General features: G+C 26.2%; 1 protein-coding gene across 1 annotated transcript in view; it reads right to left on the bottom strand.

The window, feature by feature from the left end:
* The window catches only part of LOC117169945 (sal-like protein 3), an 88,692-nt gene that overhangs the window by 51,361 nt on the left and 10,544 nt on the right, over positions 1-26,787 (bottom strand). The window contains exon 2 of the mRNA XM_033356455.1: positions 25,164-25,264. Coding sequence (XP_033212346.1) covers positions 25,164-25,256 — 93 coding nt within the window. The 5' untranslated portion in view covers positions 25,257-25,264. The remainder of the gene's footprint in view (positions 1-25,163; positions 25,265-26,787) is intronic.

The raw sequence follows: 26,787 nt of genomic DNA on the forward strand, positions 1-26,787 counted from the left end.
CCATATATATCTTTTGAAAATTAAAATTCGAAAATTTTTTCTAAAGCCTCCAGGGAACTTCGTTTTCGCACGAAAAAATTTTATGTGCCCTTATTGCATCCGCACCCACAATTAAGCTAATTTAATTTCAGCAATTGTTAAAATTCTGACAAAATAATGTATTTCAAGTTAATGAATCATTGTTAGGAAAATTTGGTAAATTGCGGAACTTTGTTATTCAGAGAAAGCCATGTAAAAGGCAGGGAACATCTACAGGAAACACTTTAACCCTTGTGTAGCCAACCGGGTACCCGAGTACCCGTCGACGTATATTTTGTTGAATAATTTTTTTCCTTCAAAAATTCGCTAAAAACCTCCCGAATCCCCACGATTTGACCGATTTTATTTTAAAATGTGCAGTAAAAACTTATTTTTATTTTCTTCAACTAAGAAATTTTCTAACTTGAAAAAAGTACACGTATCGTCCAACCGGGTACCCGGGTACCCGGGTACCCGCATACATAAATAATGGATTTTATGTAATTCATCACAAATTGAAATCTTTTTATACAAAACAAGAGTAAATAAGAATAAAAAAATATTTTATACTAAATAATATTCATTTTTATTGCTTATTTATCAAACAAAATAAATATTATAATAATTATCTCGCTATTTCTTCCATCTTTTCGCATTCCACATAAAATGCGCAAATCCAAACTATTGTTCATATTTTATGAGCACAAATAATGAAAAATGAATAAACAGTTTATAGAAGACGTTGAAAAAAATTCGCAACACACGAAAATAGAACAAACACTCGAACTGACTATAATGACTGTGCGAAGGTACACTATAGGTTACACGTCTTACTTCTTTGCGCAAACGATATTTGTTGACAAATCATTTTTTTAGTTGAAAGTTTATTCATTTTATTCAATTATTTTGTGAAAAATTTTTTTTTTAATTTGGTACAAATTTCATCTTTTTGACTTGATAATTCGGTTATTTTGTTGAAAAGTGATACTATTTGTTGTTGATGTTGAATCATTTTTGTTTGAAAATTTTACCATTTTGTTGAAAATTCATCTCTGTTGTTTATAAATTTATCTGTTTAATTAAAACTGAAAGAATTTTGTTAAAAATTGAATTATTTTGTTTAAAATTCAACTATTTTATTAAAGCCAGTTTTTTTGGTAAAAAATTCATCTTTATAAGTTGAAAATTAAACTATTTGGTTAAAAGTTAAATGTTTTTGTTTAAAAATCCCCCTGTTTTACTTGAAAGTTCAAATATTTGCTGGTAAATGGAACGGTTTGTTTGAAAATGATTTTTCATTTTCGAAAATAAACTACTTGCATGAAGATTCATCTTTCTGAGTAGAAAATTAAATTTTTTTTAATTCATATATTCGGGCTTAAAAGTCAACTTTTTTATAAAAAATTCTAGTTTTTTGTTTGAAAACGGAAATTTTCGTTTGATAATTAATCTCTCTTAGTTTGAAAATTAATCGTTTAGTTGAAAATTCAACTATTTTTCTGAAAATGCAATATATTTCGACTTAAAATCTCATGAATTTGAAGTTCTGGCTACTAACTTCATTTTACTCAAACGAATTCATTTCCCTATTTTCATGAGAAACCTCCCTATTTCCCCGATTTTGAGAGAAGTTTGGGCTGTTAGTCTAAAAATGTTGTAAGATTGGAAGTCTGATCTTTAAATATTAATAATCAGGTAAAATTAAAAATTAGTTCTGTAAAATCAGGATAAGGTCAGGGATTTTTCAACAACAATAAAATGTTAGTGGTCACCCTGCATTAATAAAAATTGATTTACTTTGTTTTTTTAGAAACCCAATGATGCTAACATTCTTCTGGAACCGTTTGAAAATTTTTTTTCAACCATCTTAGTGCCATGGTCTGCTATCTTTTTAAATAGTCGATCAAACTCCAGCATCAGTCGAAGCGTAACAATTTTGCAACGTTCGCATAAAATCGACAATAGTTCTAGGTGCAATGGTGACCAGGCGGCAAACGGACCTACGTAAAGTTGCTCAACCTTGCGCTACGGTCCACTTTCCCTTAACCCATACCTTATTCACATTTGTTCACATACGACAAATTACATATATCGTAAAGTCAGTTGCTCATTATTTGTGACAAAATATGATACAGGGTTAAACTTAACGGTATTTTTGTTCATGTGGAGTGGGCCCCTTTTTTTCGTCACGTTCCATTACGTAATTGAGAAACAAAACTACGTGTTCTTTTCTACTTCCAAATTACCTTTCTCAATATGTTTCCTTCGGAATCGTTTCCCTCCTTTCTTTTTAAGGACAAAAACACATTACAGGATTGTCTTTAATTGATCAATTAATTTTTGTGAAAGTTATGCATTTTTCTATGTATTTTAGGGGCATTTAGTAGTTCATTGTTGCATTTAATTAAAAAAGGGTTTCTTTTTGATAAATTGTAATTAAGGATCTGTTCCAAAATTACGTCACGATATTTTAAAGAATTTTCCATCACACGAAACACCAAAAAGGAAATCTTTTTTCCAAAAATAGGAGTATAAATTCTTTGAAATCAAATTAGTTTATAGGTACCATATTTAATTTAATATAAAATTTGGAAGATTTCAAACCGAAATATATTGCATCATTAACAAAATAGTTAAATCAATAAGAAAAATTAAATTCTCGATCAAAGACCTAGTTAAATTTTGAACTAAGATACGAGAAATTTTAACTAAAAACAATAAATTTTCATTTCATCGATCATAAACACTTCTATTAAAATCTATTAAACCAAATAAATGAATGTTCAAAAATAGTTTATTTTCCACAACGAAGTTAAATTTTAAATCAAATTGAGAATTGAGTTTCCAAACAAATAACTCAACGAAGTTGGACAAATTTGTTAGAAAGACATTTAATTTTCAATAGAAAATTAATTTTTTATTAGCAAAAAATGGGTTTGAAAATAGTTTAATTTTCAACAAATTAATTAAATTTTTTGAAAAATTTACTTTCAATCAAATAGCTTAATTTTTCAACTTACAAAGATGAATTTTCAACCAAATGATCGATTTTTCAAATAAAAAAGATGATCAATCAAAAATAGCTTAAGTATTTAAAAACAAAATTAAAAAAAAAAAAGATTACATTTTCCACAACTTGCTTCTTTTTCATTAAAATAGCTGATTTTTAAAAATAAAAGGATGAATTTTCAACCGAAATGATTAATTTTTTCACAAAACAGCTAAATTTTCAATAAAATACATGAAATTTAAACTAAAAAGATGAATTTTCAAACAAGCATTTTCTAATTAAAGAGAAATACATTAGTTCATATTTCAACCTTAAGAGATTTTAACTTTAAATAAAACACAGTGAAATTCAACCAAAAAATACGAATATTAAACAAAATTGTTCTTCGACCAAAACAGATTAATTTTTAAGCAAGCATTCTCTATAAAAAATAAATATAATTTTTACCCAAATACATGAATTTTCAAACAAGAAAGACGAATGTTTAACAAAACAGTTACATTTTTGAGAAAAGAATTAACCCCCCCCCCCAACAAAATACGACGATTCAACAAAATAAATCAATTTTCAAACATAAATTATAAAATAAAAAAATAATTCCTAAAGGTTACATATTCAAACCTTTGCAACTTTAAATTACTCATACTTCCAGAACGCTGTATTGAAAATTTAGTTTAATGATATTTTGGCCAAATGATTTTCCATTTAAGAGCTTTTCCATTTCGTAATGCTGTCAAGGTAAATCTTTAACCCGGTACCGCATGATTTTTTTTCAACGAAAAAATTTAGGCGTTTTTAGAAAAGCTATAGAAAAATTTCTATTAGATTTTTTGTTTTTGTTTTTTTTTTGTTTTTTGTATGTCTAGTATTTTTACAGTAAAGCCATCGACTAACAATTAGTTGGTGGGGTTTTTAAACCTTTGAACCTCACAAGAATATTTTTTGCGTTTTAAAACGATATGTAATATATATGATACGCAATGCGGTAGAGGGTTAACATTTTTGTATTTTGTAAATTTCAATTTTAGGGCTATCTTATAGGAAACAGTAATTATTTCTATAATATTTAAATTAAAAGGATACAAGTTTAGTTGTGTTCAAGTAACAACTCTGAAGTAATTAATAGCTTCAGGGCTAAAATTATAAGGCTTAAATTATTCAAAAAATAATTAATGCATCAGTCTGAATTGTTAGGAAATTACTAAAAAAACAAAAAAGCACGTCCATCTGATAAGAAAAAATGTTTCCTTTTTTTAAATAAGACCAATTTGAACAATATTAATTTCTTGAAGTTGTATTTATTTCCTAAATGCTGCTTGGCGGTAATTGATATTTACTTTAAGTATAATTCCAAAATTACTCATTCAGATAATTTTCCTAAAAAATATTTAATTCAATATATATACTAACTAATATTATCTTCTGCTTTAATTTTTCGCAATATATATAAAAATTATTTCAAAAGAAGATAAATCAAGAATTTCATTCATGTTTTCTCCGGCTGCCTGATATTAAAGGCCTCTAAAGGAAAAATGAAATACGCATGACAGGGAATGTATGACGTTGTCACTTAATGTCAACAACTTTTAAATAATACAAGTCTGTGATATATAAGACACATTTGTTATTGACCTCGGTCGTCAAACAATTGATTTTTAAATTCTTATTCCAAGATATTTATAACTTGAAAAATATGATTGTATGGCTAAAATCAATAAGTGGACAACATCATGTCTCTGAGAAATCCTTTAAAATCCTTTGAACAACCCGTAGAATATTTTAAAATATCCCGTTCCCTTATAGATCCTATCAAATCGTTCTTTTTCCACATTCACTAGCTGGATAAAACTTTTTACGGAATCTTTGTGCATCAAATGAAATAATTTTCTTCAACGGTTTTGTCGACATTCGGATTATGTTATTTTTGGTAAATTTTTTTATTGTTGGGGATAATTTGGTGTGTGTTCCTCATGTTTCCGAAGGATGAAATTTTGAAGCAATATTTGCGCATCAAACGAAATTCATTGATGCAAAAAATACACTTTTAACTTATTGTGTTTTTATTGATTCTTTTTCAGTTTTGAGGGATGATTTGGGTTGTATTCCGCATCGCCTAAGAGGATAAGTTCTTTGGTGATCCTTAGACAGTGAATTTAATAATTTCCTAACCGAAATTTCAGTTTATCATGAACTTTGCAAACTTCAGTTTCATATTTGTTCATTCATTTAGTAGTAGCATTACCAAATGTATTAGCAAATATATTTTAGTAGATTTTTACTAATTGGGAGTACACGATTCAGCAATATTTGACCTAGAAGAAAACTACTACCAATCAGTAATTTTTTACTAATTTAGATTTGGAGAGTATATCTTAAAAGATTCGAAAATATTTCACGAGATTTTGTGGGAGATCTATAGTCTTTATCAGAATACAAAAATAGTTTATCCCTCGATATAATAATCAATAAACTGCATGACATTATTTTCTTAATATTTTTTAAAATGTATGCTACTACTGACACTATTTTCAGTTTCTCAAATGAGTTCGAGGCACTATATTACAAAATTCAAATTTTCCAAATATTTACCTCTTCGGCACTATTTTCATTTTTCGCGGAGAAAGGGCGCAAAATTATATATTCGCATAATTCCAATGATTTCAGAAGAAAAAAAAAGAGAATTAGAAAAGAAATTTTCCATGTTATATTGAAAATAATCTAAGCCCACCATGTAATACCTATATTTTCATTTTTACTTTTACAGAATTTGATTATAGATTATGTCTTATTCTCTTTTCGTACTTCTTATTGTATAGAAATTTTTTGTTCATTATTCCGTTACTCCTATATTAGGTATCAAATTGTAGTATATTTCAGTCTTTCTATTCTAAATTGTAGACACTCAATTTTGAAGCAGAATATCTACTCTGTTATTCAATAAATTATGGAAATTTCCTAGTTTGTGAACCGGGCTCAGTGAACGAGGCATTTAAGTCTCTCGGAGAACAAAGCGTATGATTTTCCTCGCCTCACGACACGCTCGTACGTTCGTCAAGCTCTGATCACAAAAACTGTAACAATGACTTTTAAGATAATTTATTAAAGGATTTGTCGGTAATAGAGGCTTTGCGAAATTTTCCTTCAGAAAAAAATGATTGTACGTGTCCCTTCTTTATTGTGCGAACGTGAATTGCAACGGAATATTGACATTTGCATATATGTTCATATATAAAAATACATATCTATAAAATACACATGCGCATGTATATTTATATGTATCACTGAAATAAAATTAACGGTTGCAGACCCGATTATTTTGTCTTCGAATATTAGCCTCAAGCCTTATGTAAACGCTCGTGCATTGAACTTTTTGACTTCTCTGTGTGCAACGGCCTTATATTGATTCAGCTTGCATGTATTCCAAGTTCACGCTTTTCGCTCAAGTACACTATCGTTTCAGTAAATCTTCCTTTTACCAGAGAAAAGCACCGGGGATAAATTTTAATGAAACTTGGTTAAATGAATTGCCATATAAGAGAAATGTTGGGCTCAAGGTATTTCTTATAGTTTTCAAAATTTTGGGCGTTACGCCATATTGAATAAAAGTGTTGGATTTTTTTTGATTGTCGACATTTTGTAAATTGATCATTGAATTTCAATTAAATTTTATTCTATTATGGATAAAAAAATATGCAGTTTGCTTCATCATGAAGCAAGCTTTAGAATGGTACAAATTTCGAGAATTTGTTTAATAATTCAAGTAAATGTTACTTTATTCAAAAATGTCTAATACAATGTTCTTAGCAAGCGTGGATGTCACACTGTTTTTTTGTAAACGATAACTTAAAGACGGTTGTAGACAAATTAATGAGATTTGAAGGGCTTGTTTTCATTACAAATATCGTGAAACAAACTAAAGAATTTTTGAAAATATTCATTGCATTTTTCAAAAAAATTTATATAAAATATATAAGAGATTCCTTCATTTGAGACAAAGGGATTGACCTATAATATCAATACATTTTAATAAGGAGTAAGGAAGTTATGGTCATTTATATTTGTTGAGAAATCGATTTTTAAAATTCTTTAAAATTCCAACTTTCCTTTTTCACCTCGAAAAATTGCTATTTTGAATACAAAATTTGATTTCTCTAATTTTTCATTGTATTTAAAATTTTCTGGTATTATTTTGTATTTTTTGTAAATTTATATTTTTAAATTGTTCAAAATGAGGACTTTAGATTTTATATTGTTTGAAAAATCACTAATGCTTTCTCTACGAGGAAGCAAATATATGTTCTAACTAAAAGCAAAATTCTCATGCAATGAGTACCACATAGTTCTAAATAACAACAAAGTGAAAATACTAGAGGTTGAATTTACACATATTTAACGAATTAATTGAATCCTAAACCAAAATGCATTATTGATTGTCAATCGAACATTTGCATTCTTTTAAAAACAGATGAAATTTTTACCAGAGTCGAGATGAATTTTCAGCCAAAAGGATTAATTTTTTACCAAGGCTAAATTGGCTGATTTTTCAACATGAAAGATTGTCTTTTCTAGCTAAAAAGTCAATTGCGTTAAAAAAATTTGACTTTGAACTCCAAAAATATCAGTTTTTAACAAAAAACCTAATTTTGAAACAAATTATTGATTAAGTAGCTGAATTTTGAATTAAAAAAATTTGCAATCAAACATTTGCATTTAAAACCACATTGTTTCACTTTCAAGCAAAGGAGAAATACTGATTTTTTTCAATGAAATGGTCGAAATTTCGAACAAAAGAGACTCAACTACAAACCAAAACAGTTTCATTTTTAACAAAGCAGTTAAATTCTAAATAAAAGTTTAATTTTCTTTTGAAAAAGGTGAATTTTTAACAAAATAGTAGATTTTTCGAAAAAAATGTATTTTCAACCAAATATATGAACTTTTCTTAAAATATTTCAATGCTTGACCATCTAAATTGAAACGGACTAAAGTGACTAATATGAAGCCTTTTTTTCAAAGTGACTTAAGTCACTGAGTGGCAGCCCTGAGAATCAGGTGAAAGTTCTGTAATAAGAGGGAGAGAGAGGAGGGATAATATAATTAATTATTATTCAACTATCCCCCCTCCCTCGGGGGGTTGAATAATAATCTGGACCGCAAGCAACTAATTGAAAGTTTTGAATAATTTATTTGAGTTCAATGCTAATGTCAACTTGAACTCGCCTGTTTTATGTGAAGTTATTCCAGGTGAATTCAAAAAATTGTAAGTGAATGTAATACTAACCACAGACGAAAATTTCATTGCACAATTTTATATTTCAGTCATTAAGAGTAAACAAACTTCAAATTTGCATGATTTAAAACAGTTTCAAAATTTTCTCCCATTCAACTCGATCAAAAATAAAAAATAATAAAGTGATCCTCTTCCAATTCGATACAAATCTTTAAAAAGAAATCCCAATTTTAGTTTTAAAAAAATGGATAATCTAAATTTCCACCCTTTGAACTCAATACAAATGCTTAAAATAAAAGATTATCTTCTTATAATATATAAAAAGGGTTGGAAATAAAAAATTCCCACTATAATCTCAATAAAGATTATTCGAAAAAATTATCTCTACTAATTCAGAAACAAAATAGTAAGATATCCTCCCTTCAAACCCCATAAAAGTTTAGAAAATAATAAAGTGATCCTCTTTCAATTCAGAAAAAATCAAAATCAAAATTTCCGCTTTTTCAATTCAATAACAGTCTTTCAAAAATACATTTTTCAATAAAAAAAAAATGATAATCGCAATTTCCCCCTTGTAACTCAATGAAAATGTTAAAAATAAAAGTTTAACTTCTAAAGATTTACAGAAAAAAAATTGAAAATAAAAAAATTTCTTTTTCATCTCAATAAAACTGATTAAAAAAAAGTATGTCGTTTAATTCTGAAACAAAATCGCAAAAATATCATCCCTTTCGACTCTCAAAAAATCTTATAAATAAAAAATTGCACTTTTTCAATTGTCAAAAAGCTACCAAATTTCCCCCCTTGCAACTCAATATAAATGTTAGAAATAAAAATTTTCCCTTTTCAAGCTCAAAAAAGTAGGAGATTGAAGATTCTTCTTTTAAAATCAATTGATATGTAGCAAAAAAAAGAGTTTCTACAGTAAAGGATGGTAGAATTACGCATTTTAAACTAAATTATTTTATACTTGAAAAAAAGTAATAATGTATGAAGTTTGTGATACCTTAATTAACGGATTGGCTAGATTGTTTTTCTAAAAATTTGGAAAATTCCCGGTTAAATAATTGTCACTAATTGAATAAGACTGAATTGTTCCTTTTTAATTAGTCATTTTTATCTAATTCAGCATCTCAGAATTAAATTTTTACTTACTTACTTGATTTAATGTTCTAAATTGTGTTTTCACAGGTATAACTTTTGTCCGCCAATATCAAGTTAATTTTTTTGGAAAAAATCTGCTTATAATTGCTGAAATAAATTTTACAATTTTGTACAAATGTTGTGTTATGAAAAATTAAAATTTCTACAACATTTTTCTTATTTGTAGAAGTCTGCTAGATTTGTTCACTCAGTGAAATCGCTCCCTTCTAGCGAAACGAAAGTATGGCGTTTCAACAAATTTAGGAAACAAATCGATTGTTCTTGTGAAAACGAAAGTGATGTGTCACGCTTGATTTTGAGATAATTTTTCCTTGCATCTATTCGATCTCTCACAATTGAATGTGTAACATCAAAATCGTTTGAAGAAAGAAAAAAAGTTTTAAAGAACTGTTAAGTAATTCGACGAAGATTTCGTAATCTTTTGATTAAAAACTTATTGATTCATTAATAAAGATGGAAAGTGAATTCAGTGTTTAAGATTATATGTATGGATGATATATTTATTATTAATTCTGCAATAAAAAATGGAGAAAATAAAATCAGCAAATAAAAGAAGGAAATAAATGTCGATTGGAATTATGATTAAAAATTTTAGTGAATTCACAGACAATATTTCTTGATGTAAAAGTCATTTCAAATCTTCGAGATTATCTAACGTATCTAATATGAAAATAATAAAAAATTTTATTAATTTTTGAAATCCCTTCTTATTTCTGAAAAAACGTTCACTTTTCAAAAAGTGACATCTGTAAAATTACAGCAATCTTAAAGTTTATTTTAGTAAATGAGACCGGAATTCCGATCATACGAAGACCACCTTTCATTTTACAGAAAATCTCTAAAAACAATAAATTGTATGCAAATATCTTTCTAGGGATATTGCAGGAAACCGAAAAGTTTCATTATTTACGTTAGAGGGCAAATTAAACTTATAATAAAAAAGTAAGTGTACTCGTTATCTTAATTTTACAAAGTGTCGAGAGGCGTTAAAGGTAATTTTTTTCAATTGAATAGAACTGTGGCACTAGAGAATGTTGAAATGTTACTGATTAGAGTGAGTTTTCTCCTTCGAAGTTTACTCTATTTTAATACCTAGTTCTCGTTTATTTGTTCGGGATTTGTCGGTATATAAGTAAGAATTATCCGTTCATTAAACTGGCAATTTAGAGAAAAATTATCTTCCTGGTTTGATGTCTAAGAATATTATGTGCGTGGAACTTGTGTACAGTAGCGTAATAAAGTAAATTACAATTTAAAATTTCACGTTTCTATCATTTTTATGGGTTACCTTAAGCTGAATTTTACACATGACTTAAAAATTTTTGTTTTTAGTCCATATGTTAAATTTACAATTTTCAAGAATTTTATATTAAAATGATTTAGTAGTAAGGACTTTGTATTTAATGTATTTAATGATTTTAAAAGTATTCTATTTGGAATAATTGGAATTTTGAATAGGTATATTTTTTATTTGTAGAGTACTAAAATTAGATAATACCTATATACTTTTTTCATTATTTTAATTTATAATTATTCAACCTTTAAGATTTTGATTTTAACGTCAGAAACTTGATAGATTTGAAGATGTTCAGTCTCGAGTTGCAAGCTTGACTCGAAAATATTTAAGCTTAAAAGTTAAAAAATGTTATCTCTTAAACAAAATACATTTTTTAAATCTAAATGACAGAAATAAGACAATTTGAAAAAAATGCTTGAAAACTTACCGAAGACTTACTTCCGAAGCACAGTTTTGAAAATTAGCATTATTAATATTTGGGCCTAATGACTGAAATGTTTTAAAGTGTCTTAAAGTGTAGCGGTATCCGAACTCACATAGATATTTGAATTTTTTTTCTTCATTTTAATAGATATTTAATATCAACTTTTGAATTTCACCGGGGAATTTAAAATTTTTAAACATCAATAAAATGGCAGCAGTTACTCTGAAAATCTTCGAACTTAAATTTCTCGAAGAGGCCATATTTGTATTTTTAGAGAAAATTGGATTTCTTTAAATGAACAATTAAAATTAATATTCTTTTTCCAGAAATAAAACGACACGAAAAAGGTAAAAAAGTAAAGTTTTTGAACTTTTTAAACTTCTAGAAAAAAATTTTTGAGCACTTTTTATCATCTGGAATTTTACAACATTTTCTTCTAAAATATAAATTAATTTGGCTATATTTATATTTTTCTTAAAATTATAAAGTTATCTAAAATTTTGGGAGAATTTACGTTTGAGCTTGTAGATTTACTTATTCAATTATGTATACAAAATTTGAGACAATTTTATTATTTTGGGATAGTTGTGGCAGAAATTAGATCTTTGCAAGACAAAAGTTTCTCTATGATTTTAAGAATCCGCATAACAATACTGATTACGTGATTCAAAATAAAAAACATTGCATTTTGAGAAAAAAATTTGAAGCTGAAAATTTATTTTCATATATATTTTCTACAACTCTACTGTTGCCAAGTTTAAAAGTAAATTTTTCTGTGGTAGAAACTGCTCAAACAATTATTCCAAAAGAAAAATTTTATAAACAAATAACTTTTTTCAGAGATCTGATTTTTTGAACAATATTATACCCGAATTTACTACTACTTTAGCAAAAGATTCGAAAAAAAGCAAAAAATTCGAATTCTGATTTTTCATGACAAGAAATTCAACTGTTTCTTTTTTAAGACGCGGGAAAAAAATTAACTCTTTTTTTGAAATACTGAAACAATTTAAAAAAATCTCAAGAAATTTTGTATAAACTGCGTCATCAAATTAAAAAATTCACATCTCGTAAAATTTAAAAAAATCAAATTTTAGGATTACAAATAAGAATTTATTGTTTAAAAAAATGAAAGTGTGGCCGACTTTATCAATATTTTAAACAAAAATTTTGAAAAAAGAAACGCAAGATGAGGAAAAGTACTAAGAAACTATTATCTGAAATTTTTTAAATAGCGCAACCTTGCTCTTGTGTCTTTTTTCGTATCCTCTCACTACTGAAAAAATGCGACTTTTATGTTGCATGAAAATGAATCCAATTTTATCTTCTTTAAGTCAGAATTTTTTTTTTAATCAATGAAATATGTGTTTTATAAAATCCCTTTGAAACGACATATTTTTTCCACGTCTTTAAAGCTTCAAGTTTTAAACCTCTTTTTATTTTGAAAGCCGCTAACTTTCAAGGATTAGACTCACACAGAAAAGTTTCGTTTAATTTAAAAAAATGCATCTTAGAGTATTTGTTTAAAGCAACCGAAACATTTGGTGAAGTCAAACAAGTATTTTGTTGAATTAACCAAATTTTCTTGCATATCTAAGTATAGACTAACTCTAAAATTAGATAACCTTCTAAACCTAAATACAAGAGATTAAAATTAAAAAGATTTAAATCTCGTATTAAGCAAAGTTTCCAGAAATGATGATATAACTACTAAAAATCAATAATTACTCAAGTTACGCAACTGAAAATATATTTTAATTTTTAATCAGCGGATGTACGGAAGCGTTTACGGTTCTACGAGAGCGCGTGTGCGTGAGTGCGTATGCGCGAGCGCTTGTGCGCGTGTGCTAGCAAGTATCGTGCACTTTCCATTGGACATCGATCAACCAAAGAAAGTGTCCAGATACTTCGCAAGTGAAAGTCCTGGACGAATCCGAGTAACAGCCAGAGGCCGAAAGATTTCGTCGGGTATCCTCCTAGCATACCAGAAACTGACATTAGTTAGGCGTCACGGTCTCGAGGCTATTACGTAAACCACCTTCATTTCTTCGGAAAGGCAATTCAGGGTCACCTGTTACCAAAACGTGAAATTAATCTTTCCGAGTTATGTTTCACTAAACTGCTGGTATTTTCTCACATTTAATCCTTTCGACAAAGTGTGACTAGACTCAAAAGCAAATAAAATGATCATCATCCTCTCATTTTCATCTGTAAACTCATCATCTACAAAATTATACCTGTCACTTTCTTCCATCGATTTTTATTTCTAGAGACCTTCGGGTCTTTTAGAAATTCAGAACTTTTCTTTTTATGAATTAATATTACTTGGATTTTAATGAATAATTCAATGCATGTTGATGAAATTATCATGACTTTTTATCAGACAGCATTTAATAATCGTTTAGAAAAACATCAATTTTCATATCTTCACGATAATTAACCCCACACGAATCCTGCGGGAGACAAATGTGCCCCACGCGAAATTCAATTAATTCTCCTGAGCAAATATCTCTGATTTTTTGTGCAGACCCTAAACATAATTCAGTTCGACTATCCTAGAGTGCGGGGAAGTGGTTGATATTGCCGGTTGTTTGCTGTCTGTCTAGTAAAAAGCAAATGCTGAGCGCTTGGGGCACATTTGTCCCCCAGAGGATCCGTTACGTTCGAGTTTTGTCACGTTAAGTCAATTTCATATTTTCATGTAAATAAATGCATTTGACGTATAATTACAGTATATCATGGTATTTTGATGTTTCGAATTGATTTTTTGTAATTTAAGTGAAAATTATATGTAAAAATTACTAAAAATGTGATATATATCAATGTAAAGTTGTTTTCTTTAATTTTATACATACAGTGCTCATAAATTCCAATAATAAATCAATTATTAAATAACAAATAATTAATTGTTTTTTTTTTTATCAACGATGTCCCGAATATACGAACTAAAAAGTGCCGATGCTGTGACCTGTGTGTGACGAGCATAGGGCGGTCTTGCGCAACCTCTGCACCGAAGTATATTGAGCTTATTTGATGCAAAATTTATTTTAATTAATTGTTTTTTAATTCAATTTTATTTCGAGAATTAGTTTGAAAATGAAAATAGTTTTTTAGAAAAGGCTTCTTTTTAAATTCTGATGAATTTTTTTTTATCTTTCAAACTTACTTACCGCTTTTTCATTGAAAACAACTTTTTCTTAATTTTTTTATCTTTATTTAAATGAATACATCTTATTGTGCATCAGAAAACAAAGAGATTGACCTCTTATATATTCAAATTATTTATAATAATAAGCATTCTGCCCGCACTTATGATATTTTTCATTTTCTTAAATTTTCTAACTTCGAATGTTCAAATAAATATACTTTTTGGAAGGAACCTAATTATAATCTACATCTCCTTAAGGTGAAATTTGTCCTCTTCAAAATAACTTTTAAAATTTTTACATTAGTTTATTATAAAAGCAATGACATGATTTTTTCCAAAAAATGTCAAAAACAAGATTTTTCGCGATTTTTATTTGTTTAAACATTTTTTTCAACCTTTTAAATTCATTGAAACAGGATTTTATATACAACAATCTCTTTGACATTAAATGCCGTAGAGAATGGTGTATATTTACATCTGATTCCGATGAAAGGAAAGGATTGTGCACAAGGAAACCAAATGGGGGACATTTGTCACCCACAAGAGCCGGTGAGAACAAAAAAATGTATAGGATCCGTCTAGGGTTAAAAACTGTCTGATATAAATTCAAGATAATTTTGTCAACACTCACAGAACTTTTTATAAAAATCATAATAATATTGAAACATATAAAGAAAAAATATGAAATTGTAAAAGACCCGGTTGTCTAGAAATAAAAATAATCGGAAGAAAGTGACATGCACAATTTGTAGATGATGAGTAAGGATAAAAACGAGAGGATGATAATCATTTCATTTGCCTTTTTGAGGATAATCACTCATTTTTTTCAAATTTAATAAAGCTTAAGGATTTTAGAAAATTTAAAATAAGTCATTCTATTTAGTTTGGATTTAAATTTATCTTATCTTGACTTTTTTCCAAATGTTTACAGCATTGTTTGTAATATTGACTGGTACATAACGAAAATGAAAGATTTTTTAGGGCATTAGCCATTATTTATATAGTACAAGTAAAAAAACATGTATACTATGCGCACAATTATTTTTTGTTTTCGCACAATTTGAAAGTTAAAATATAAAAATAATAATATTGCAAAATTGTTGTATTTCATAGTATCTTCTATCCAGAATTACTGATGGGCCCAAGGCCAGAGAGATTGACCAGTGACCTGAGTCAGAACAGTATTTTTTGGACCGAACGGCTTATTCAACTAAGCAAAGCGGTTTTCTATAACAATCTAAAAATGCATACCCCCCCCCCCCCCCCCCCCCCTATATATACTACCTCTTACAAATCTTTTCTTCACCTAAATAGGCGCGTTTACCCCGTCAGAAAGATAGCTCAATGGTAGAATAATAATAACCATAAAATAATATAAATGAAAATCAAGGTGAATATAATTTTTAATTTATGAAAATTGTAATTATCTTAATTTCAGAATTGAAGAATTATATTTTTATATATTCCGATGGAAAATGAAGAGAAACACTAATATATAACTATAATACAACACTGATATAAGCTAAAAATTTTATAAATTTTGTTTACCTTGTTTGAACTCTAATGATTTCTAATTTAAAATACCAATTTCCGACAAAACACACAAATAGAACATAATAAAAAAGTATATTAAATTATAAAGCTTCTTTGAAGTTTAAATGATTTTTGTTTAAAATAACTGATTTACGGCGACACACGCCAACATAATCTCAAATTGTACCAAAGTTGTACATGCTTAGGCCTAGATTATATAAAAAAAAGAATTAAAATTAAAAATATTAATTCCTGGTGTAAAACACTAATATAACGAAAAATTGCTAAGATTCTAAATCTTGCTCAAAATATAATGATTTTTGTTAAAAAATAACAAATTTTGATGCGAAACAATTACATAGTGAACCCCAAGAATAAATTTTATCTTTTAAAAAGATAAAAACGTTGCATCACATTTATCTAACGGACTGAAGATGCCTGAGTAAGAACCTTCAGCCAACTTCAGCCCCTTACTTTTGTTGAACAAATCTTCAGTTTTCTATCGACCCTGATACAGACTTCAAAAATTATAAATAAACACTATTTGGTATAAACTAACCAAAGTTATATTTAACCAAAAATATTTACGTTAGATAAACTTGATCTTTCTTTTTGATAAATCTGATCTTTTTTTGCAGATAAATTTTATCTTTCGTTAGATAAACGTGATGCAACGTTTTTATCTTTTTGAAAGATAAAATTTATTCCTGGGGTTTACTGTCTAAATAACCTACAACTGTTTAAAACTTACGAATCACCTCTGAAATCTATTGATTTTTTAATAAAAATATTAATTTTCGGAGAAAAAAACACTATAAAATCCAAAATTATTCAACCTTTTAAATTTTATTACACACAAAAATAATTAAATTTGTATTTAGTGAATTTTGTTTAAAATTACCAATTTCAGGCGAAGCACACCTAACTAGCCTAAACTTGTCGTAAAATTATAAACATTTCTTGAAATTAAATAATATCGTATTCAAAATTCTAATCATTTTCAATCTTGTTCGAACTATAATGATTTTTGTATTAAATTACTAGTTTTTTCTTAAAACGCTAACATAACATAAAAGTTTTCAAATTAATAAATATTTTAAATGTAATTATTTTTGTTTAAATTGCCAATTTACCATGTAAAGCTCTGAAATAATCAAAATAGTTGAATCATTCTAATGCTATATTAAAATTCTTTTAAAAAAACAACTAATTATCAGCGAAAAGCACTCACATAAAACATACATATATAACATTTTCAGCAGATAATTTATTAGAAAATTTGATACTTCTAATTAAATTGGGCAAGTATATTTAAAAAGAAAAAATAATTATTGTACAAAGTGTTAGAAAAGAAACCAAAGCTTAAATAATAATAAAAAATTTACATCAGAATGGTCTACTGAAATTTATCTTTTTTCATATTAGTGTGTTTCTTCCGCTTTTTCGAAAGTCGTAATTCCCATTCAATTCTATTTTAAAAAGCTCATTCTATTCCTTGAAAGATTCTTCACACTTATAGTAGCCATGTTTTTATTAACTTTTAGGAAACCAATTGTTTGATTGAATAATTACTACCCAAAAATAAATGTAAATATTATTTATTTAAAAAAATCATTATTAAAAAAACGTGACAATTAGAATTGTAAAGAATCTTTCAAGAAGTAGAATACTTCATAATAGAAAAAACTTTTGTAAATGAAAATTAAATACAAATGATGGAGTTTTCCTATAGCGGATGGAAGAACCCAAATATGCAAATAACTATATTTAAATAACAAAAGATAACATCGAGTATTTTCTCATTATTTAAGGCTTGGGATCATTTATAAAAATGTTGTTTGCACGAATAAATACACCCTTAAAAGGGATTAATTGTAGATTCGATTTTAGAATTAAAAATTATTGTATAGAAGTACTTCAATGAATGAAAAGCGAATCAGTTTTTTAAGCACAATTATTGCGGGGTTTTCGAGACATATCGGCATACCACATTTTAAAATTTTTAATGAAGCTTTAGATAATTGAAAGCTCTTATTTTTTAATTTTGTTCTATTTCTTTCAGCATTTAAAATTTTTCCAAGCTTGGCTTCCAAATATTAAAGTCATATAAATTGTCCTCACTTTTAATGCTTTATACAGGAAACAGAAAATTGCAACAAATACCTATTTAAAGTATTGTTCAATTTTCCATCAAGAAAGCCATTAGCAATAGCATTGAACTGTCTTATAAAAACAAGCAATCGGAATCAGTTTTTTCCTTGAGAAGTGCACTTTCAGTACATTGTTCTATTGTGGTATTGAAGATACTTATCTATTCGTTGTTTACGACTCAAAGCTTATTATCAGCGCACATTACTTTCCACTAGCGAGTAAAACCTGCATGAACATGGTACCAGTTAACGCATAATGTCTAATTTGCTTTTTTAATTTAAAAAACTTTTTTTTTTAACAATCATTTATCATGGTTCAAAAGAATAAATCCTGAAGTTTATAATTTTAATGAATTAAAATACAGAATTAGTATTAATATAACATTTTTGGGTTTCATAGTATTGATTATCTAATTAAAAAAGAAGAAAGCAAGTTTAATCTTTCATGATTACTGAAAATTGATAACTGAACTTCAAAATAAAGACGGTTACATTTTTAATAAAAAATATCAATTTCTGACGAAAATTACTGACATAATCTAATATTTTTTAAATATTGTAAATATTATTTTAAATTTGATGATTCTTTTATCAACAATAGCAATTTTTAGAGGAAGAAAAGCTAACATAACAAAAAATTCTTGAGGTGGTAATTCTTCTTTCAGTTCTAAGATTTTTAGCTGAATATCACCTTTTTCCCGCCAAAAAATTTTGCATAACCCAAAACTGTTTCTAACTTTAATTTCTTTTTTGAAATCCTATGATTTTGTTTTAAAACTACCGATTTCTGCTATGAAACGCCAACAACTGAAAAACTTGGACAAAAATAACCGATGTCCGGTGGGGAATGTTATCATAACCTTAAATTAGTCTATAATTGTAAATCTTCTTTGAAATGTTATAAATATTGTTTTAGATATAATTTTGTTATTAAAAATGTCTATTTTCAACAAAAAATACTTCGATAATCCAAAATTGTTAAAACATTCTAAGTCTTCTTCGAATTTTAATTTTTGTTTAAAAATGCCAATTTCTGATGTGGAATTCCAACGCACCTAAAATTGCTAAAAAATTAGGAATATACTTCGAAATTTGATTTTTGAATACAAATTGAAATTTGAGGCGAAAAACACTAATAAAATCCGAAAATATCTAACCTTATGAATTTTATTATTTTGAAAAAAATAATTGAATGGAACTGTAACCAACTTTATTTAACAATGCCAATTTTATTTGATACTCACCAATCTCACCTAATGTTATTAACAATTTCTAAATATTATTTAAAATTTTATCATTTTGTATTTAAAATTCCAATAATTCTTTACAAGAAACACTAACAAAACAATTTTTTTATCGTAAATATCTTTAAAAATGCAATGATTGTTGTTGTGAATAACCGATTTCCTGTGAAAAGTGTTAAGATAACTTAAGATAAAATAAAAAGTGACTTTTGTTAAATAAAAAAAATTGGTGTAAAACGCTAATGTGAGATAAAATTATAAAAGAATTATAATTTTTTTTAATTAATTGATTTTTGATTAAAAACTACACTGCACAAAACGCTTTTTAACCCGAAAAATGTAAATTTCTGAACAATTTTTATTCTTTTAAATCTAATAATTTCTGATTAAAAATACCCATTCTTTCACAAAAATACTAATTTCCAGCGAAATAACCGAATATAAAACATGTATAATATTAACAATAATTTACTGAACAATTTGAAACTTTTGATTAAACCGTTTCAAATTATTTAAAAATCATTCATGATTCTTAGTATTTTATCATTTAAGAATTAAAAATACTTCAAGTAATGAAATTCCAATCAGGTTTTTGAACAATGATTATTGCGAGATTTTCGAGGGACATCGTTACGCCATTTTTTTGGAGATAGGATTTTTGTTTTTTATGGTCATTCAAATGTAAGTATTAAATATTTTATGTTGAAGCTATAGGTTAACAGGTTTTCTGTATTGCGTAAATATAATGCATATGCAAGTCACTCGTTTACCTGGTTAGGACAGACTTTTCTAAAGTTATGCGATTTATGAGTAACGCACTATAAAATCTGACAGAAATATTTCAAAATCTTAACCCTATTATATTAAAACTCTGGGTTAAATATATGTTTAAAACTAAAAATTACTCGTCTAATTCGAATTTCTGAGTTATTTCACAAAAAAGGGTCTATCAAGGATCAAAGAAAGTTTTCTTTTTAAACTAACATATTTGCTTTGAAACAAATTTTTTTTTTTAAAACAAGAAATTTTATCCAAAAATTTTAATTTTCATACAAAAGAATGTATTTTTAACTAAAAAAATACACCATTAACAAACAAAAAATAAATATTTACCCAAAGAGCTCAACTATTTATCAAAAAGATGAATTGTCAACCAAGAATAATAATTTTATACCAAAAAAGACGAATTTTCAACAAAACACATGTATTTTCAAAGAAGTTGTTGAATTTTCATCCAAAAAATCAAAGAGCGAAAACTTATACCGAAAAAGATGAATTTTCAAACCAAAAAGATACATTTTTAATAGGAAGATGAATTTTTAACCACGAAAGATTTTTTCATACAAAAAAGAAAAAAAATCAACTCAACTATAAAATTTGTAAGTCAAACAAGCGAATTTTCTACAAAATATTTTAATTTTTAACCCAAGGATATGAATTTTCGACAAAAGAGTTGAATTTCAACCAAATAGTTAAATTTCCAACTAATCCATTCAAATTTGTAACCAGAAAAAACAGAAATGTCAGAAAAACAATTCTGAACGAAATAGTGTCATTTTTAACTACAAGGAATACATGTACAACACGAAGCAGAAATAATTTATAAGAAAATAGTTAAGGGAGTCATCGAAAACATAAATTTGTAATAAAGATGTTCAACTTTTAACCAAGTAGCTGAATTTTTAAGTTAGAATGATGAGTTTTCAACAAAAAAACCAAACTTTAAACCAAAAAGAATAACCTTATAAGAAAAATGTTGAATTATAAATTAAATAATTAAATTTTGAAATAAATAATGAAACTTGAATAGAAAATGAATGAACTTTTAAGTAAAAATAGTTAGAATTTTAACCGTGGAGGGAAAATTTCTACTAAAAGAGACAAATTTTTAAAACAAAAAGAAGAATTTTTAACAATAAGTTGAACTTTTAACCAGGCAAGATTTTTAGTCAAGAGAGAAAAAAAAATCAACTGAATTGTGGAATTTCAATGTGGAAGAAGTGACTTTTCTACAAAACAGTTTAATTAAACTAAAAAGGTAAATTTTCAAGCAGAAAAAAGGAATTTACATCAAAACGGTTAAATATTTCAACACAAAAATTGATTTTCAATAAATTAGTTAAATTTCAATCAGAAAAAAACATTTTTAATAAAAAAGTTAATTAATTTTTAACGAAAACGAAACTTTTTAATAATGATGTTCAAATCTCAACCAAGTAGTTTTTTTTTGGCTCGAAAAGATACATATTTCACTAAAAAAGGAATAGCTAATCTTTTAGTTGAAAATGTAATGTTTTATTTAAAAAAAAGATTTCTTAACGAAATGGAGAGATATTAAATAAAAAATGCAACCTTAAACGAAAATAAATATTTAACCAAACAAATGTATTCTTAATAAATAAATTTAACTTAAAAAATGAAATAATTTTCAACCAAAAATATTTAGATTTTTAACCAAAGAGATAAAATTTGCACAACAACAGATACATTTTTAAACAAAAAAGACGCTTTCTTGACAAAAGAGTTGAATTTTCTACCAAGAAATATTTTTCAGTCATGAGGGCAAAAAAATTCAGCCAAATTTTTTCATTTATAAGCCACATGATAAATTTTCTACAAAGCTTTTGAATTTTTATGAGAAATAATGATTTTATGAGAAAATGGCTTGATTTTTAATAAAAAAATTGCATTTTCAAGCAAATTATGAAATTCTAAACCAAAAAGATGAATCTTTAATTGAAATGATAAATTTAATCTCTATGACTGCAAATTATTGGTCAAATTATTGGGTCAAACGTAACAACTGAAACTCAACAGTTGCTACTTATGAAAATTTGTTTTAGAAAATGAAAGAAAATCCCTAAAATATCAATTATTTTATTAACAATTAATTTATGATTAAGATGAATCATTTTTTTTTGAAAGAATAATATTGATGTTTAGAATCGGATTTATTCTTATGATCATTTAGGTGATCAAATATAAATGTTGACATCAGTATAAAATCGTTGCATATCATTTTGATCCATTTCGCGATCAAATTGATCAATTGGCGTTTACTCATTAATTAATTAAATTTTCGGTATTGTTACACTTCATATAAATGCGCTATACTTTAAAAAAATCAAGAAGGAAACTAGTTACAAAATTTTTTAACATTTTTAATTTATTATTTTTTTGACTCAAGTAATGCGGGCTCATAATTATTATCAGCAGTGACTCTGTTTCTGATGGCAGAGAACAATAATTTAGCCTATTGCAACAGCTAAGGCCTCTGTATGATCTAGTTGAATAATAACCGTAATTACTTACAGAAAGGTCGACAGTTCACGAGGTAAATAATTTAATGATATAAATTAGGAGAAATTTTTATACACAAAAAAATAGGAAATTGGAGGAAATAAAGAGGTTGTGTATACATAAGTCCTTATTACATATTTAATATATTTTAATTATAGTTAAGAGTATATTTTACTTAAATAAATTTCACTTGTGTGGCAACTTTTTTAAATTCAAAAGAGTTAAATAAAATGTTAGCTCGTAGTTTATTAGACTATTCGGAAGAGAAAATAGGATACCTAATAGATACTTTAGTAAAAAGTATTCTTGCTCGATTATTTCTATTTATCGAAATTATTTTTATTTTCATTATTATAGTGAGTAGAGTCGAATAAATTCATGTTATAAAATTCCTTGATCGAAATTCGAAACTAGGCGAGATGTGACAGTCCTCGTCAATGTCGATTTTCCGAATTCTAGATCCGTGACGAAATTATTTTCTACTCGCATATATAATTTATCGATTCATTAAACGTTCTATGACAAAGACTAGTCATTCAATGACTATTATAATAAAAAAAAATATCTCTCTCCCAATTATCTTATAAAATATTTTCAATTTATTGGATCGAAGGTGTTGTTAACTTAATTCGAAAAAATTTAATTTGCTTGAATGAAGAACATTTGCTTTATAATTAAAATTTTTTCTTTAACGTGTGGCACAGTTGTCTGGAATATAAATTTACTGGTCAAAAGCGTCCACGACTCATATTTGTTAAACAATTTTTAAGTTTTTTTTTTGGTTGAAAATGCTCAGATGCAACTATTGCATCTTTACTCATAAAACAGAATTATATCTAATAATATTTAACTTAATTATTACAATTTTTGGAAAGAAATTCATACTAGTGTTTTTTTCTTGTAGAAAAATTTTTTACACTACCTGCTAAGACTTTCTATGAGGGTAATAATTTATAACTAAAAATTAGCATACGTTAACATTTACTGTTTTTATTAATGTTTTTCTAGATAAATTTTTAAATAAATGAATTTTTCTTATAAGTTATTGATTTTTCTCACCAAAAGTGATTATTATTGGAATTATATTTCTTGTGATAATTAACAAATGAAGTTGTTTGAAAAAAAATTTATCTGATTTTTAAAACACTTTAACATACAAAAGATAATTTTTTTAATGTAATCATACGACAATAAAGTAACACTGATTCAAAAACTGGAAATAAGACACTAAATAACAATTTGCCTAATTTTTAATTGTCTAAAGTTGAATTAAAACTTCTCTATATGCTTTATGAAAAAAAACTCTTTCAGAAAAGATTTTATTCATTATTAAATTTTAAGAGAATCATGATAATTAGGTCCAAAAAAGATATTACGCATAACAATAATATTTAAAACAATTTGAATCCAATATTGATTCGAATTGTGAATCTTAATTTATTTATTTCAATTTTTTATGAGAACATTATTGTTATAAATGTCGATAACTGCTTCATTTTGCTGGTCATTTTTCTGTTAAAAAATGATAAGCACATAGTTTGTGTCCATACAATTATTTATGACAAACGGATATATCAATTGCTAATCAATTTACTTTATTTAATATTAAAACTAGACGTCTCACAAAAATGATTAAAGAAAAAATAACTTTTTTCTGCAACATAATTGTTGACTGTGATATTTTTGTACAGATATTGTTATTTGCAATAATGCAAATTGTTGCTAAGAATTTCTTACACTATATAATTCCAATAATAATTTAAGAAAAAAATATTCCTTTCTACAAGAAAAAGGCCATTTGGGTCACTTGTTTAAATAAATTGTTATTAAACATCCATATTATTTATGTTTTATAAAGCTCAAAGTATATAAATGCTTTCAAAGACAATTGCAAACAATTTTTGGTCAGAAAAGTCAATTTAGTTATGAGGAAAACTCATTTATTGAGAATGTGTTTACCAAAATGTTTATAAAAACAGTAAATCTTAACTTGCGTTAATTTTGTTGTCATAAATTATGACTCTTATGAAGAAATCTTAGCAAATAGCACGAAATAAACCATTTTTTCTTTGAAAAACAAAAAATTAGTAAAATTAAAAAAAAAATTGTTCATAATGAGTAGGTTAATTATTATAATAATTATTTATGTAATATCAGTACAGATGCAATAATTGCAGCGGATGATGAGTTTCTTTTTGTGTTTCTTCCTAAATCAGATAAATATTGCCAAAGCTAAATTGGCTAATTGGATCTCTTTATTTATTTATATATTGTTGCTCTATTACAAAAATAAAAAAATCGCAAAACTTAATTCTCTTCAAAATTTAATGTTGAGTATTTATAAAAAAGTCTTTTGAAATTGGTCAACAAATACGAACTTTCCAATAATATAAAATATAAATAAGAAATAGTTTACTTTAAAAACATGAATTTTTATCTAATCTTGATTAATCACAGTTAGTCTCAATCATTTTTAGTCACAATAATTTTTTTGACAAAATATCCTAACTATGTATGTTAGTTTTTCTCTTACCAAACATGTTAGACTACTACTACGTGCATTTTTATGTTTATTTGTTAAGAATATTCCAAATTTGTAAATAAATTATTATTCAATATTTTTAAAAATAAAAGTTGATTCTTACCTGTGACTGAAGTCCTTCGCCTCCAGGAAGAGGATTAGAACTGACTACTGATATACACAGAGCCGTCACAAGTATTGCCCTTGTGAACCTCATTTTCCCTTCTGCAAAAAAAATATTTATTAGTATTTTTTTAAATATTTAGAGTGATGTAGTCGAGGCCTGGCGAAATTTCGAGCGAAAAAGACGAGTTTTTTAAAAATAGTTAAAGATTTAACCAAATAGTAAGATTTTTGAATCCAAAAAGAAGATTTTTTTCGACAAAAGTTAAATGTTTGAAAAACAAGTTACTTTTGAAACAAGAAAGTAGCATTTTCAACCAAGAAATATGACTTTCCTATCATAGAAGATGAATTTTGGATCTAAAACGATGGATTTTTAACGACATAGTTATATTTTCGACTATAAAACGATTATTTTAAAAAAGTAGCTAAATTTTCCGAAAATAATTACATGTTTTAACAGATACTTGACTTTATAATTAAAAATTTGAATTTTTAGCATACAAAGATAAAATTTTAATCATAGGGTTGAATTTTTAAAGAAATGAGACTAAAATTCAAATAAATATTGAATTTTCAATAGAGGTGACTTTTCTACCATGATAATTAAATTGTCAATAAAAGAGTAAAGTTTTTAAGCTACAAAGTTGACTTTAGTAAAAACAGTGGACTTTAAAATCGAAAAAATGAATTTTTAACAATCAAAGATACTTTTTAAATAAGAAGATGAATTTTGAACTAGATAGTTAAATTATCAAACCAAAACTTGAACTTTCAACAAACAAGAATAATTTTCTACTAAAATAGACGACTTTTTAATAAAATATATGAATTTTCTACTGAATAGTTGAATTTTTAACAAAAAAATTTGAATTTTCAACAATGAAGATTCGTTTTTTGCATGAAAAGACGACTTTTCAGCAAAATACAAAAAAGTCTGCTAAATAGTTTAATTTTTATCTTATACAATATACACGATAAACTTTAAAAAAATGGAATATTTAAATTTTCAGATGAAAACTCTGAAAAGATAACTTGGAACAAAAAAAAAGAATTTTCAACAAAATTGTTAGAGTTTCAACCAAAAAATGCATTTTCATCCAAGAATATTAATGTTCTATAAAAAAGACAAATTTCCAACTTATCCAATTTACAAGATGAAGTTTGAACCAACATGGAATAGTTTTTAACAATTTAAAATATTTTAACCATATTTTTAACCCAAAAGGATAAATTTTTATACAAAAAATATAAGTTTTACCAATAAAAACGAAAGTTTAACGAGAAAGTTGAATTTTTACTGAAAAAGATACAGTTTTAACTATATAGTTGAATTTTTAACTGAAAAAGGTACATTTTAAGCTAAGGGAATAAGAGTTTAATTTTCAGTTTTAAAAAATTATTTCAAACCATACATTACACGAATTTTCATTAAAAATAGTTAAATTTTTAACCAGATGTCGACCTTCAATTAAAAAAAATCAATTTTTAACAAGGTACTTGAATTTTTGATAAAACGACTTTTGAACAATATGGTGAGACTTTAAACAAAATAATATGATTTTTAACGAAATAATATTTAATTTTATAATAAATTTTGTTAAATGATATCTATGAATTTTTCT

The sequence above is a fragment of the Belonocnema kinseyi genome, chromosome 3, assembly GCF_010883055.1.
Source record: "Belonocnema kinseyi isolate 2016_QV_RU_SX_M_011 chromosome 3, B_treatae_v1, whole genome shotgun sequence".
Lineage (NCBI taxonomy): Eukaryota > Metazoa > Arthropoda > Insecta > Hymenoptera > Cynipidae > Belonocnema > Belonocnema kinseyi.